The following is a 16,549-nucleotide window of genomic DNA, read 5'->3' on the forward strand; positions in this document are numbered from 1 at the left end:
GAGGCGGAGTCGGAGGAGGCGCAGCCGGCGGGCGACGAGAAGCGCGGTCGCGGCCGCCCCCGGAAGTACAAGCCCTCTACCTCCACAGCTGATGGTGAATAACATTTTATACTAATACTAATTTTCTCCCGCGACTCCGTTTGCGTCGAATTAAATTAAACTAAGTAGCCTATGTGTTCTTCCAGACTATCCTCTACTGTACTAAATTTTCTTACTCTAAATTTCATCGATATCCGTTCAGCTGTTTAGGCTACAAACTCTTAACGTCCATCCATATAAACTTTCGCATTTATAATATTAATGTGATTTATTTGATAATAATCCTGACTTAAAGTGATATTTAAAAATGACAGTAGCTAGTATTAATATAAAAAGGAGAGAATTGTATTTGTCGTAAGAAAGTGTTTCGCCAGAAATATGTTTTTTTTTTCGTAAAATGCAATTTTTTTAAGGTGGCACGCCTGGAAGAAGAGAAGTCTTTTGCGCGCCGTACTAACATGAATAAAACATGTTAAAATGTGTTTCACTAGTAGTTTTAGTTATTCGTCTGTTTTTGTTTCATTATCTGGACGTTCATTTCTTAACAAAGTTAATATGATTAATGTTTATTAGGTGCTACACCGAGAAAGCGAGGCAGACCGAGAAAAGATATTAATAGTTTGGAAGAAGGTATGTATAAATATTCAACGTCATTTAAAATTAAAAAAAAATAACAACATGTAAAGGAAAAAATCATTTATTCAATGTTACATTTACTTAATTTGTTGTAGATCTACAATACTCAGATAGCGGCAGTTCTGAATTGGAGGAGGTGGAGTCAAAGGACGTGGCTGATGTGGAACTATCTGTTAACGCAGGTAAATATCTCGTAAAATATTAGTATGTCGTAGGAGGGTAGGTGATTCCGATGTCAATAGTGAATTTCCTTATCGCTGGAGATATGTTACCGTTCGTGGCAGAGTCGGTAACGCGTGAAGGTTTCAACGGCACCCTTCTCCCAGACAGCCACGAGACAAGTGCGTTCCTTCTGATAGCCACTAATGAAGTGAGCTCTTGCCGACTGTCACCATCGTAGTGAGCTGCTCATAGTCAGCTCGCTCGGCCCCGTTAATACGTTGACTGCATCAAACGCCGACAGGCGGCGCTAGCGCTACGTAGTACTCTTTATTGCCGCAATGTCGCTAATGTTGCATTGATTCCGACGAGTATATAATAAAAATGTCACTTTTAAATCTAAAGAAACTATCTATTCAATATTATCTGCCTGGTATAGACTGTTTGTATGCGGCTTTATCCGCGAAACACTATGAAAACTTCATTTTAAAGTTTACATTCCAATAAGAATTTTCAATTGAAAATGTTAAAATGCAAATGTTCAAATGGCAATGAAAGCTCTTACTATTGGATGCGAATGTCGGTAACCATGGCAACCGACATTTGTTGGTATTGATTTGAAGTTTTTGTCCCTTTCAGGCAAATAGTATTTATTTCTCTCGCCCCGTCAGATTATTAGCTTCAAAATATATGACCCAAATCATATTGTAAGTTTATGGGTTTTCACAAAGAAGTGTGTGTTTACATTTTATTATATAAGTATAGACATATATATCAGCCTTATTCCCACACAGTATAATACATTTACAATATATATAAGTATTTTGTTTATGTTAGAAGACGGGATGGCGGGCGACGGCTTCGATACGTCAGAGTTCCTGAAGATAAAGCGCGAGATGCCGGACGAGCCGCCGCATACTGACGACTACGTGGACCTCGACCGCAGCAACGACTATACATTCCCTACTGTTGTTAAGGTAAACAATCTTATATACGAAATTTAAAAAATAATGTCTCAAACACATGTCGCGAAAACCCGCTGTATACCACTTACAGATTGTCTTGTCCTCTTACAAATAATAAGGTAGCAGTGAGTTTCACAAACGACGATATACGAATAATGAGCAATTACAGGGGTAGAACCCGCTTTAACATCTTCGCACTGCAGGGCCGGCCCCAACAATACCACGACCACACAGATAACAGGCGTGAAGTGGAAGCAATTCCGCGTTTCTGATGAGTGTGCTGCCGGAGGCCCAACTTTAGTCCCTTTTCTTACCCACCATTTTTCTCATAAGAATAGGATGGGAAGGGAACGTGGATTTGAGGGTGGAGGAGACTCATAGGATGGGGAAATGTTATAAAAAAAATTGCGATTGAACGAACTTTTTTATACACATTTACAACTTGCGTCCTATTAGTTTATATAATGCGTGGTCTTCTCAATGTACACGGCTAGCTTTTTACGTGTTACACCGTCAGATTCTCACTGCAGTTGAAGGACATTTAATGTTTTTATGCAGAAGAAAAAAAACACTCTATGATGAAAATATTGTCTGTGTAATAGAAAAAAAAATATAGACGTGATTTGAGTTGCTGACGACGAGATATCTATTTTAACATTTTCATCTGCCTCCTTTTTTGTTCTGCGTAATCTCAAAAACGGCTGGGTCGATATTGACGGTATTTTGAAGGAAATATAGCTGAGGCACTCGGGAATGTTATAGGCTATTTTATATGCTGCGTCAAAGAAATATTAACACTAAATTTTATATGTATATGTCGGCTTGAGCTAGCACGATATCAGAACTACTCGAGATCTCATGTGGGCGGCCATGGGTAAAGTTGGATTCAAGGAATACATTCACAATACTTCTCAGTCATCGATCTACCAGCTCATATCGTTCAATGTTCTCGTAACGATCCCTATTTTCAGAATGATCTAAGTTCTCTCGAAAGTCGCTTGGCGGCGCTCGTGTTTTAATTACGACTTAAATTCAAATTGATTTCTTCTTCTGATTGCGACATATATTGTATCAGGAGGAACCAATCGAGCAGGATGTGAACATGGAGGGTCAGCTGCTGGCGGCGGGCGCGGCGCTGCACACGCCGCAGTTCAAAGAGGAGCCACCTGAAAACTGGCAGGTAAGAGACTTACATTGTTTGTTTAAGTTTTTATTTTTTATTATCATAATGTTACATTTTTAATAAGTCTTTTTCGGTGGCCAGTGTTAATTATAATACAAATGGTGCACCTAATCCTTAGCGCCATCTGTTGTACAATATAGACTGAGTTTTCATATTAATTTTTAATATATGTGGATAATTAAAGTAATGACTAAATTTAATTTTGACCTTTATGGCATCGTTTAATTTGTCCATTTTTACCAACTTGTATGGGCTTACACATATCCATAAATTATATATTCATGGCCGCAAGCATAAGATAGATAAGCGTATACAAGTTTTATGTAGCTTTGTATACTTTTCCCAAAATCGTATTATCTTATTTAATGTGTACATAGCTTTATATGATATTTGTTCGTCAGCCGGATCCTGCGATACAAGATGATCTGCAAGTCACCGACAGTGAAGAAGAAGCGGAGGACGGCTTGTGGTTTTAGATAATTATATTGTACTTTGTCTCGCTCTAATCTTAGGAGAAAGACAGAGATAGTTATATATCTTTTGTATGACATTAAGCTTGACTGAATGTTTTATCGATTCTTGCTCTGTTTCCATTGTCGTTAAACATGTACAACATTTGTCACCTTTCTTTTTCTATCTGAAAAAAAGAGGTAAAAAATGTTTTTTACAGAAGTTTCGTCAGTGGAAACCCACTATTGATTAAATTCACATTTATAATTATTGTACACTTAACTTATAAATCATGATAAACTATGAGTGTTGAAGCAATAAAAAGATATGTATTGATTATAATGTTTGATAAATACAAATAATAACTGCCGTTGGACTAAAATTGTTATAGATTTATAAGGATAATGTTAAATATAGTTAGATATTTTTCAATAAAAAAAATTTAAAACATGCTTTCTTTCATTTAATGACAATAATTATTTTTAAAGTGTTTTTTCGCCTCGATAAAAAGATTCTGTCCTTATACAAAAATATTAATATTCAAATTATTTGATAAAAGACTCACAAATACATCTAACATTCTCCAAAGATATTAAAAAGCATCTCATAAAATACCAACCATAAATAATCTCATAAAATTTGTAATAACACAAAGCAAACGTAATAAACATAATATTTTTCTTTCTCGTTTCGTTTGCAATCATAAAAATAATGTATACAGCAATTCTGGCGATGGAATTCTTAGCGGCGCGTTATCGTACCTCTTTATTAAATCATGTATGCGGGAGACGGGGCTGATTTTATTATAGCTTCGCAGCGGCAACCACCCGTTGCCTGCTTAATATATTTAACTCCACCATCTTTAAATGAAAACCATCCGATTACTTAGCTGTTAAAATATTTTTTTAATCTTTAAAATATACAAAACTTATTGGAATGCACATTTTCTGACTAATTCCCGTGTCACACCTGACCAGTTGATTAGTAGCACTCAACTGGAATGTCAATCAACTGGCACAGTGTGAACGTTGACGATAGCAAATCCATACAATCTATGACTGACCGTAAAACTGTTTAACTGTATTGGCTAAGTGTGAACCGCGCATATTAATTTGATGACGTACTGTGAGAACCAAAACGTAATATCCTTTCATCATCAACTTACCCTTACCCTACGGAGGGTCGGCACTCTGCTCTTCCATATCTGAATCCACTCCCTTCTTAAGCATATCCTCTTTCACGCAGTCCATCCATACTTTCTTCAGTCTTCCTCTACCTTTGTAGCCATCCTCATTAAATCTTAACACTTTCTGGTTTATATCCTATCCTCTCGTCGCATAACATTTCCATACCACGTCTCGACAACTGGCGCTACTAACAAACTTTCTCTAATACAAACATTCTTAAATTTATCCCTTGCCGCACCACACATCCATCTTAAAAGCGTAATATCCTTTAATAGTACAGCAGACTTTTCGTATCTATGCTTTGTTAGATCGATTAGAGAACGTTTCTAGTTTGCGGTTGTTTGCCTTAGTAACACTTCAACGTAAAATACATTTTCACTTTGGCTTCAGTAGGAATACTTCTAGTGAGAACATTAAAAAAATGAATCAAGACGCAAAGAAACTCGCCGCAAGTTTTTACGGTCGAGTGAATGCGCCCGTAGTTGAGAGATGTCGAGTGAACTTTTGCACTGATTTAGAAAAGTCAGTGTTAATGAGCAACTTTGAACGACGCGGCTGGCATCAGGTGAGTCCCGACGATGAATGGAACTTCTACTGGGCGTCGACACAAACTTGCAGGAATCTCTTCAGCGTAGAAAGTGGCTACCGAATGAATGACAATCAAATGATAAACCATTTCCCCAATCACTACGAACTATCGCGAAAGGATTTACTTGTGAAAAACATCAAAAGGTATCGTAAGGAATTGGAGAGAGAAGGTAACCCGTTAGCTGAGAAAGCAGAGGTCGCATTACAAGGTGGGCAAGTGGTTACTCGATATGTTCATTTGGATTTCGTACCAGTGACGTTCGTTTTGCCAGCAGACTACAATATGTTCGTTGAAGAATATCGCAAGTCACCACAGAGCACGTGGATTATGAAACCGTGCGGTAAATCACAAGGTACTGGAATATTTCTCATAAATAAATTATCAAAACTTAAGAAATGGTCTCGCGAGGCGAAGGCTCCATTTCATCCGCAACTAACTAAAGAGAGCTACGTAATTTCCCGATACATTGACAACCCCTTGCTGATAGGTGGAAAAAAGTTTGATTTGAGATTGTACGTGCTCGTAACTTCATTCAGGCCTCTGAAAGCCTATCTATTCCAGTTGGGATTTTGTCGCTTTTGTACTGTTAAATATGACACAAGTGTTACAGAGTTGGATAATATGTACGTACATCTTACTAACGTGAGCGTTCAAAAACATGGCGGCGACTATAACAGTATACATGGCGGGAAAATGAGCGTTCAGAATTTAAAATTGTATTTAGAAGGGACGAGAGGAAAGCCGGTTACTGACAAGCTATTTGCAGCGATGCAGTGGTTGATTGTGCATTCTCTAAAAGCGGTGTCTTCGGTTATGGCCAACGATAGACATTGTTTTGAATGTTACGGCTACGACATCATAATTGACAATCAATTAAAGCCATGGCTCGTCGAAGTGAACGCCTCTCCGTCGCTTACATCGACTACTGTAAATGACAGAATACTGAAATACAAATTAATCGATAATATTGTATCCGTTGTTCTTCCTCCTGAAGGTGTGCCCGATGTCCGTTGGAACAAGCAACCGAATGTTGAAGCTCTAGGTAACTTTGATTTGCTCATAGACGAAGAGCTAATAGAGAAAGATGAACAGGTAAATACTACTGGTCGTGGTCATAAAAGTCATAAAAATCGTACAACCTAAATTCAAATTGAGAAATTATCACTGAAAAAATATCAGGATTAGATTATTACATGTAGTTATAACCTAATTAGGTAATATGATTACGTTGTGTAGGTAAATCAGAAATTGACATCAAAAAGAAGCCGATTGAAGCGACCCCAGACCAGGATAATATTATTGGTAATGCGACAATGTCTATCTTACGCTTATGTAATAAAGTTTTGAAATAGCCTGAATAATTATTTTATTTAAGTGTTAAATATTAATTTTGAAAACTTGATTTTTGTGTGGCGAGAGATAATTTCTAGTGGGTGTCGCTAGACACTCCAGAAACAAACCGACACCGCCAGCCAACGCTAAGCTTCAGCTCTGTGTCAACAAAAATTTAATTAAAATTAACGGCGACTGACAGAATTCTGATTAAACTGAAATTTAATTTTCTCATTTAACGTTCTTTTAATTTATATTTTTATAGTAATTTTCTAACCTCGTTTAAAAAAGTATCAAAATAAAACTTAACTTAATGTTTATAATATTATCTAATATAAGTAATAAAGTTTAATGGCGTTTATAATAAGTGCTAGATTTATCACTAATAAGTAGTCATATAAGAATTCCAACTTTACAATAATCCCTTCAACTCATCATTATCATCATCCTCCTTATTATCCTACCGTAAGGTCCCCTTGGTAATTGCCCTTAATTAGGGTAATAACTTCTTCGTAAAAACTTCTTTAACTAAAAAAAAATATACAAAATAATGTAACCTTTGCCATATAAATAAAAAGTCATTTTTTGTTTATTATTAACGTGATTTTTAAAAGTAAAATCTGTCAGTGACTGTCCTCAAAATGACATCTATTTAGGATAAAAATTATTATTTCGTTGTAAATTATTTCCGTTTTAAATCACAATGGACAAACGAGTGACGTATTGTACGGACTTGGAGAAGTCGGTCATAATGAGCAACTTCGAGCGACGCGGCTGGATACAAGTGGGGCCGGAGGACGAGTGGAATTTCTATTGGTCTTTTACACAAAATTGTCGAAACATCTTCAGCATAGACAACGGATACAGAATGAACGACAATCAAATAATTAACCATTTTCCAAACCACTATGAAATATCACGTAAGGATTTATTAGTGAAAAATATAAAGAGATACCGCAAAGAACTAGAAAAGGAAGGTAATCCTTTGGCGGAAAAAATGGAAGTCGTTCTGTCAAGCGGGCAAGTTGCAACACGCTATGTACATTTAGATATAATACCCGTAACTTATGTATTGCCCGCTGATTATAATATGTTCGTGGAAGAGTATAGAAAGTCACCCCAGAGCACGTGGATTATGAAGCCTTGCGGCAAATCTCAAGGCACTGGAATATTTCTAATAAACAAACTTTCAAAACTGAAGAAATGGTCCCGAGAGGCGAAGATTCCTTTTCATCCCCAACTCAGTAGCAAAGAAAGTTACGTAATATCGCGATATATTGACAACCCGCTTTTGATCGGCGGCAAGAAGTTCGACTTGAGGCTGTACATGTTGGTGACTTCGTTCCGACCGCTAAAAGCGTATTTGTTCAAGCACGGCTTTTGTAGATTTTGTACAGTCAAATACGATACTAGCGTAACTGAGTTGGATAATATGTATGTACATTTGACAAATGTGAGTGTACAGAGACACGGTGTGGAATATAACAGCTTGCACGGTGGAAAAATGAGCGTGCAAAACTTTCGTTTATATTTAGAAGGGACGCGCGGCAGATCGGTAACTGAGAAACTGTTTGCTGATATGCACTGGCTGATAGTTCATTCGCTGAAAGCCGTAGCGCCAGTTATGGCAAACGATCGCCATTGTTTTGAATGTTATGGATATGATATTATCATCGATAATACGCTTAAGCCTTGGCTCGTAGAAGTGAACGCGTCCCCCTCGCTGCAGTCGACCACTCATAATGATCGCATATTGAAATATAAACTGATCGACAACATTATTTCGGTCGTGGTGCCGCCAGATGGTATTCCTGACGCCAGATGGAATAAAATACCATCCCCTGAAGCTTTAGGGGACTTCGAAGTGTTAATAGACGAAGAATTGATGGAAAAAGAAGAGAACGGTTGTCGACCCAACAGAAATTCACGTTATAGATAATAATTTTAATAGGTATTTTTGTAAAAATATTTTAGATGGATTTTGTGACAAGAATAATTTAATATACTAATTTGTATTTTCCCCACATAAGTTTCTTTTTATAAGGAGAGCACATAATTTCCCTTATAAATCGTTGCAAAGAACTTAGAGAAATCAACAAGGTAGTGCGACTGGTCTTGCAAAAAACAGTTTAGGTATAAAGGCAAACTTTAGCACTTATCTATTAACTATCTGACAATAACTGAGCGGTGGCTCGGGATAAAAGTATAAGAAAAAAGATATCAAGTGACAGTAACAAACAAGGAACTTTGCACAAACTAAAGGGGAATCTGATAAAAAACTTGCGTTTAAAGTTGGTCGTATCTCCTTCGCGTTGTAATGGCGGCGAGAGTTTGTAAAGGACGGAAGTAATTTCGTTACCCGTTCGACGGTCCCTACTTTTGTGGTTAAGATTGTCGATATTGTCGACCTTTAGCTGTTATACGCTTTGTGCAGGGACCGAACTTATATTGGGATACGAAATAAATAGTTTAAGGATACATTTTTACGAACATTAAAGGGAACTACTTTGGGATACGAATGAAATTAATATCTTCCTTTTATAAAAGCTAGGAGTTGTTCTTTTAAAAGTAATTTATATTTCTGCTATAGCACTGTCTTCAACCCAACTTGCATTGTAATGCCAAAGTCGAAATAAAAAAAACTCATATAGTTAATGCCATAGTGCGAGCAAAAGTTTAATTAAATTCAGTAACAAAACTCTTGCATTTATGTCTCTGGCGTCTTTAGAACGTCCTACCAAATAACAAAGTCTGTCCAGTGGTACATGAACCTAGACGTAGAAAGAGATGGATGGATAACGTGAAAGGTGTAATGATCAAGAAGGGAGTGATGACTGAGATGACGTATGATAGTTATGTGGAGGACAAAAATCTGTCGAGCCGACCCTACGGGAGTAGGAGAAGGAGGAAGATGATGATGGTATATATGATGAATCCGTAACGTCGATCTTTTAAACGACATTTTTACAAATTAAACGCACCATTCAGTTGACATAACGAGTTGTCTTATTTTTTACTATTTACCAGTCGTTAGTAGTCTGTAGCGCGGTCGTAATTATTCACAACAGCAGTGCAATGTTAAACACTACAGCCGCAGAACTGATGATAAGGGACTCCGCGCATATTCATTTGGGAAGTAAATGTTGACTCAAAGTTGCGGAATCTCGATTCGATTGCAATGCAAATATTGTTTCCGAACCAAATCCTATTCAAGGGGCGCTTTTGCAATTTAAATTCCAAAATTCAAATGTATAGACTATTTTAAGTGTTCATACATATTTGCCTACTTTAGCAGTGAGGTAAAAGTTGAAATTTCTATCTTAGTAACATTATAAATGCGAAAGTTTAGATGGATGGGTGTTTGTTAGTTTGAAGCCTAAACGGCTGAACGGATTTGAATGAAGTTTGGCGTAAATGTATAGCATAATATGGAAGAACCCAAGATACTTACTATTATTAATATCAGAAAGCTAGTATAGTAATAATATTCAATACAGTTTTTATTTCCCTTACTTAATATGAAAATCTTTAAACGATTTTCAGTGTTATTATAGTTTCTGTCGGCTTTCTTATGATTTATGATTCTTTCTTGTCAATGGCATAATAAGACTGCGGAAACATGTTTTGATAAATGTACTTTCTTTGTATAAAAGGTGCGACGCGAGGGTGCCTTTGATTGTGTTGCTTTACCTTAAATTAAATGACGTCATAAAAAAAGAATAAAAGAAACGTATCTCTTCACATGGAATGTTATAACCACTGACCATTTAAGGATACGCTTAATTCTTTCTTGAATCTACTTTTTGGTCTACTGCGTATTATTATTGTACCATTTATAGCGAATGATATATTGACCCATTTATTGAAGAGTTCGTTTTACATTTTATCTATGTAGTAAACAGGGAACTGTTTGTTCAACGAATACGTCTTAAAATATTAGTACAGATGTTAGTGCGGACAAACCACACATTTTAGTACATTTTGAAACATCTCACGTTTTCTGACACTCGGCTTCCTAGTGAAAGAACACGTCCCACGCAACTTCCACCTTTGAAAACCTTGCTCAAAAGAAAATTCGCTTCAAAACTTCTAACCTTTGCAAAAATGAACAAGTTACGGTTATTTCTTAAGAATGAATTCGCACGTTTATCGAAATAATTTTACGATTTCCGTGTCTTTAAAAGCAATTTAATTCAATTACTTAGTTATTGATTTTTCTTTGCGGATGGGGCCAATGTCGAGTTGCCTTTGGAAGAGATTGTGGCTTGCTTTGAAAAAAGGATGTTATATGTTTGCTACCATAATATAGTTCCATGAGTACGAGTATGAGCAATATGACTCAAGATTGCTCCGTGTATAACATGGCTTTAGCAAGAGATCAGAATTTACATTAAATTTCAATAATCAAAGGAGAAATTAACATTCAGATTAGCTCTACATCTGCGTTTATTTATAAGATAGTTCGTCAGTTTCAATGTAACATTTGCTATCAATGATTCGGCAAAACGCCATTAAAACAGTGATCGCAACAAACTTTAGAGCGAGCTTCCATTAGCACGTAATTGTTAAAGTGGTTTACAAAATACAGTTTGTAAGTGTTATTTATTCAGTCAAGTTACTATATAAATCCCTTAACGATTTATTTCTATTCAATAAATATTAAATAGAAGCTATCTGTTATGTTTTCTGGACCAGAAATAGAGAAAGTTATATAGCTTTGTGGACGATAAATAATATAATAAATAAGTTAGTTAACTAAGAGAGGTTCTTACAAACGTAGCGTCCCGTTTGAATTTTACGTGGATTATAGATAGTGTATGTAGATAACTCTTAACATAAAATACGCCTCTTCCTTGTCACGTGTAGGTAGCAATTACTACCTGTACGGCCCTAAGGGAGTTTATACCTGAAGCAAAATTAATAGCCCTGGGAGCAACGCTATCGTGCACAGCGACGCCTCACTTTAACCTCGTTTATCTATGTCAAGCCGCACTTCAATAAGGTTTACTGTTAACGGATTTTTAGATGCATTGTTCATTTTGAGAATAATTTATTGAATTCATGAAAGTAAATATTATAGAGTCATCTATCAATCTATCAGTACAATAAAGTTGTTTAAATGTCTATTTCTAGTGTATTATACACAAATTATTTTGTAAAGTAAACTCTGCAATAGGTGAACTAAATTTAAAAATTCTGGAATTTTTTAAAGGAAGATTTCTATTAAGTTATGGAGTAACAGCATTTTATTCTTAAAAGACATTTGTATGTGACCAACTTTAATTAAATTTACTTAATTATTGGAAAAATTTAGTAACTTTAGATTTATTGAAAATAGCTTATTAATACTACTTTACTTACTAGTTACTATCATCAATAAGTTATTCCGGTTTGTTTAGATTAACACGTAACAAATTATCTTAACCAAATCTCACAGGGGTGTGAGGTCGGAGCGCGATGAGCGAGGCTTCTAATTATGTAAACAGCGAGACATGTATCTCTCTGGAATCTTATTAAGTCAGGAGACATCTCAGGTAACGTTGATCATTTCAATATATCAATTTATATGTTAAAATACGTAGTTTGTATATTTATGTTTTAGAAGTGATAGTTTTTAACGCTTTGAGCATTTGTAATTATTTTCCTTCTAAGTTCGGTTAGATATAAAATGGATATCCATGAATAGAAAATTCACGAAGATAAACGCACTGACTTGAAAAGTTCTGAAATAATACTTTAAATGTCACGTTAATAAAACATTTTCCTTATAATATTTATGTAGATCTGTATCCTTAAATATGAATATCAGAGGTATTAGATTTTGTAAATGTAATAAGCTTCAGTCAAGGTTGGGTTTAGCGCAAATGCCAACTTGACGAAGGTAATTTGATGTAAACAAATAGCTGGCTTAAGATGTACACTTGAGCGAAATTTATCTCGTCCTTAATTACGTGGCGTAGAGGTTAGGAGCGTCAGACTTACCTCTCTATCTCAATAATATATCAAAAATCTACAAAACATATTTTTATTCTCTGAGCGTATCACGTATTTCAAAGGGATATGGACAGAGAATTAATAGTGACGTGGTATTATTATCATTTAACCAAGTTTTTTTTTTATAACATAAGGTGGCAAACCAGCAAGCGGCCACCTGAATCCACCAAAATCGCGAAGCAACCGCTGCCCATAGACATCCGCAATTGCAGATGCGTTGCCTACCCTTATACGATGGAGGAGGAGACGCACATAAAGAGGATATTTCCCCTCCTATGCATCTCCTCCACCGTCAAATCCACTTCCCTTCCTCCTCTTCTATAAGAAAAGGGTGGTAAAGAGAAAGCGACCTAAATTAGGCCTCCGGCACGACACTCATCAGACGAAACGCAGAATTGCTTTCATTTCACGCCTGTCTTCTGTTTGGTCGTGCACCGGGCGTGCCGGCCCATTCGTGCTAAGAAGTTAAAGCGGGCACTACCACTGTTAAAATCCACTGAGTTTTTTTCACTGCTAAAATTCTATACAAAAATACCTTACATATTTTATAAATATTGATATCAGTAACTATGTGTTTTTGTATAATTATACAAATACATAATGAGATAACAACAAAAAATTAAATAAAATGTCACTAATCTTATATTTCTTTTTATAATATCCTCCATTACAATTGATAATATTAAATTACCAATTTCCAAATTTCCTCGTAACAATAAACACGTTTTTGTAAAAAACGAATATTTGGAATCGGAAGAAGAAGTAATTTCGTTTACCTTTCGCGTAATTTAATATTTTAAGGGCGTTTTAATATAATATCATAACTAACGATAAACGAAACATGCCTCAAGCAAGTTTATATACTTTCTTATAAAGGCACTTCAAATCTTTTTACTACCGTTAAAGTCCTGACAAGTATTGTAAGCAAGAAAGCCGTAGCCTGCGGCTGATGTTCATAACTCATTAAAATATTGTGAGTAGTGAAAGTCTTGTTTTAAACTGTTGTATCTTTTATGTAAATGTTCTGTCGGGGATCATTTATTTTGTAAAAAAGTACAGAACTATCACAGAAAAAAATGTGTTAGATTTTTTAAGAACTACTGAAATAATTTTAAATTCTGACTGATAAATTATTATAGTCATACTATATTTAGAACCCTCGCAAATTTTACCTTTGTATTGGCCGATAGTTTAATTTTAGCACCCGACGCGCTTAATTATAATGAGAATGTAAGGAGGTACGCACATTACACCAATTTGGTTTAATGTAATTTAGGCTTTGTTGAGCCTGTTAGGGGCTATTGCCCTATCCGATCAAATTGTCAGCCAGTAAAGAATTTCTATAGTTTCCGGGGCCATTTAATAAGTCAATGTTACTGAAAAAAGAAATTTCATACCTCATCATACTCGAAATATTGCTACATTAAACAACAAATCGAATTTCATTATCAAAATTTCTCGTAAGTATCTTTATCGCGAGAGTTCGTGTTCAAATTATTCCTCCGGAATCCCCTAAACGACTTTCGATGAAAGTAAGATTATGTAAATAGGTAATTTACTTATTTGTTTCGCACCGAAACATCTGAAAACAAAATATATTAAGGGATACAAAATTATAAACAAATTTATTGATTCCATCTGCTAACCTTAATGACCTGTACTTTTTTAAAAGGAACATCAGACGTTTTCATACTCTTTCGTTATTGATTGTCATACTTTTAATTTTGTATAGGAAAATGGTAGGGTTTTTAACTCAAAACGGATAGTGTCACCTAACAGTTTTTTTAATGAGGAAAATTAATGAAAACAGATTAAAAAAAATATGTGCCAGGATTGCGCAAATTAATCCATAATTTCTACCTATTTACTGTAAACTATATGTTACAAGTAATATAAGGTTGTATTAACCTAGCTATTGCTCACGACTTCGCCCGCGTGAAATTAAAAATAATAAAAATTTAGCTTATAACACACTGATAACGTAACTTTTCAATGGTGAAAGAATTTTTGAAATCAGCCCAGTAGTATTTGATGTATTTCAATACATATAAAACTATAAAAATACAAATCTTTTCTCTTTATAATATTAGCATAGATTATTTTATGAATATTTAGGTCATTAGTTACGAAGTGTTGTGAAAAATTTAAGATATCTCTACCTCTGGCATCCTTTTCTTAAAAGCTTGGCGACAATTTTGGCAAGCTTTATTTATAGCGGAGAGGCACTTCCGCCCGCGATGAGGACGAGAGCCTCCTTCAGTGAACAGTGTCTAATGTCAAGGCAACATTTTTAAGAAGACATTGAGAATTTTTAGATGGTATTTTCATAATATTATTTAGATATTTATTTTTAATGAAGCGGTCACTATGGAAGGCCCTGGAAAGTTACTGATGCAAAATCTACACTAAGGAAGATCTATCACGACTGTGAGTACGTCAGTAAGTATTGTTTAATTGTTACCTTCTAGTGTCAATTAACTTAGATTATAAAACAGTCGATTTAAACAATAAATGGCTAAATAAAAACAAAACATTAATTACTTTAGTTTAATACGAAACTATAACTCATCTCTGAAGCGAAACACAACAAGCGTACTAACTGTTTGTTAGACCACAATATTCCAGAAAGTTCAACAAAGTCGAATAATTGCGGTGAAAATAAGAGCCGTTAAATTTGAAGAGCTGACCGCATTCAGATTAATGATGCAATACAGAGTTTAATACCGGAATGAAATGCTTTGGTTTATTATAGGAATTACATAGGTCACCGGCAAATTGTGTACATCGTCCGATTGTAATTTTCTCCGACAACGACTCGGCAAATTGCAAATTAAACGATTCAATTTATAATATAAAGTGACGTGTTATATTGCAATTCTTTTTTGGCTGTACAAAAAATGTCACTTACGAAGCCTTCAAAGCGTGGAAATATAACACGTTAATTTGTACGACGTACGGACATGTAATTTGAGGAGTCTTTTCGATTTACCGGACAAATTACAAACAGTCGCCGTACACAATGTACCAGTGACATCTACAATATTAAATACGATCATTGCTATCTCCGTACAATGTACTTAATTATTCAATAACTAAGCAAGCTGCGTTTGTAGTGTGTTATGTTAATTAACTTGGAACACAATTATTGTAAATTATCTTGATTTCATGTATTGTCCTTGTTTTAATACGACGCAAGGATGAAACTTGATTCAATTATTAAATATTAATTACGGTCTAGCAAAAATATACAGCAAAAGGAACTTAGGATTGATGTATTTTTTTATTATTAAAAAAAATAATTGAGACCGAATAATAAGTAAAACTTTAATATTTTAGGTAACCAGTTATCTGATTTCGGATTTCGTAACCGCGGTGTAGTAGATTTTAAAAATGATATTTTAAAATGGTCGAAAGATTGAATTCTAGTAACAAATATATGAACATAAATTACAAGATACAGAGCTAAGAGAGGAATTTAATTTTGCACATCTGTGCATCTTGCTTTCCAGTTTAACTTGGCACGCGCCGCTGTACGGCATACTTTATCTTGGACATATGGAAATAATTATTCACTAAAGAAACATGTGATTTAATATGTTAAGAAAATACGATTTAAAAATTATCTTTAACACAAAGAAATGAAAAAACCACTGATTGCAGTTCTATCATAAGTTTTTAATATATGTAGAACCTTTTTAACAACAACTGTATTGGTGTCTTTTTATTTATTTAAAGAGAACGACAGAGAATGAGTTATTTTAAGATGTACGTCTCTACGTATACAATTCGCTTTACTTGTGAACCTTGTATGAAATTGAATGTCTTACAATCTAAGGTGTCTCTATTAATCTAAATAATTTGATCACTAAATGCATGCAATCTGGGCAATTACGCGCGACACATGATCAAAGCCTTCCATTATGAATTAAATGCCTTCCGGAGATTGGAGTGGTCCATTATGGTATGTCGTAATGGCCTTACTAATTTCTTAGTGAATACCGGTGACTTCCTCTCT

General features: G+C 35.0%; 2 protein-coding genes and 1 pseudogene across 2 annotated transcripts in view; all 3 read left to right on the forward strand.

Moving 5' to 3' along the window:
• LOC106106841 (transcription initiation factor TFIID subunit 1) overlaps nt 1–3,825 on the forward strand; it is a 21,314-nt gene extending 17,489 nt beyond the window's left edge. The window contains exons 28-33 of the mRNA XM_013287499.1: nt 4–94; nt 613–669; nt 771–857; nt 1,672–1,811; nt 2,875–2,979; nt 3,384–3,825. Of these exons, the coding sequence (XP_013142953.1) occupies nt 4–94; nt 613–669; nt 771–857; nt 1,672–1,811; nt 2,875–2,979; nt 3,384–3,458 (555 nt within the window). The 3' untranslated portion in view covers nt 3,459–3,825. The remainder of the gene's footprint in view (nt 1–3; nt 95–612; nt 670–770; nt 858–1,671; nt 1,812–2,874; nt 2,980–3,383) is intronic.
• Nucleotides 3,826–5,106: 1,281 nt separating this feature from the next.
• On the forward strand, nt 5,107–6,351 carry LOC106106842 (probable tubulin polyglutamylase TTLL1). The gene has a single exon (XM_013287500.1). It carries the CDS (start codon nt 5,152–5,154, stop codon nt 6,349–6,351), a length of 1,200 nt encoding a protein of 399 aa, XP_013142954.1. The 5' UTR covers nt 5,107–5,151.
• Nucleotides 6,352–7,150: 799 nt separating this feature from the next.
• Nucleotides 7,151–8,533, forward strand: LOC106107076 (annotated as a pseudogene).
• Nucleotides 8,534–16,549: the final 8,016 nt, after the last annotated feature.

This window comes from Papilio polytes, unplaced genomic scaffold (genome assembly GCF_000836215.1).
Source record: "Papilio polytes unplaced genomic scaffold, Ppol_1.0 DF822067.1, whole genome shotgun sequence".
Lineage (NCBI taxonomy): Eukaryota > Metazoa > Arthropoda > Insecta > Lepidoptera > Papilionidae > Papilio > Papilio polytes.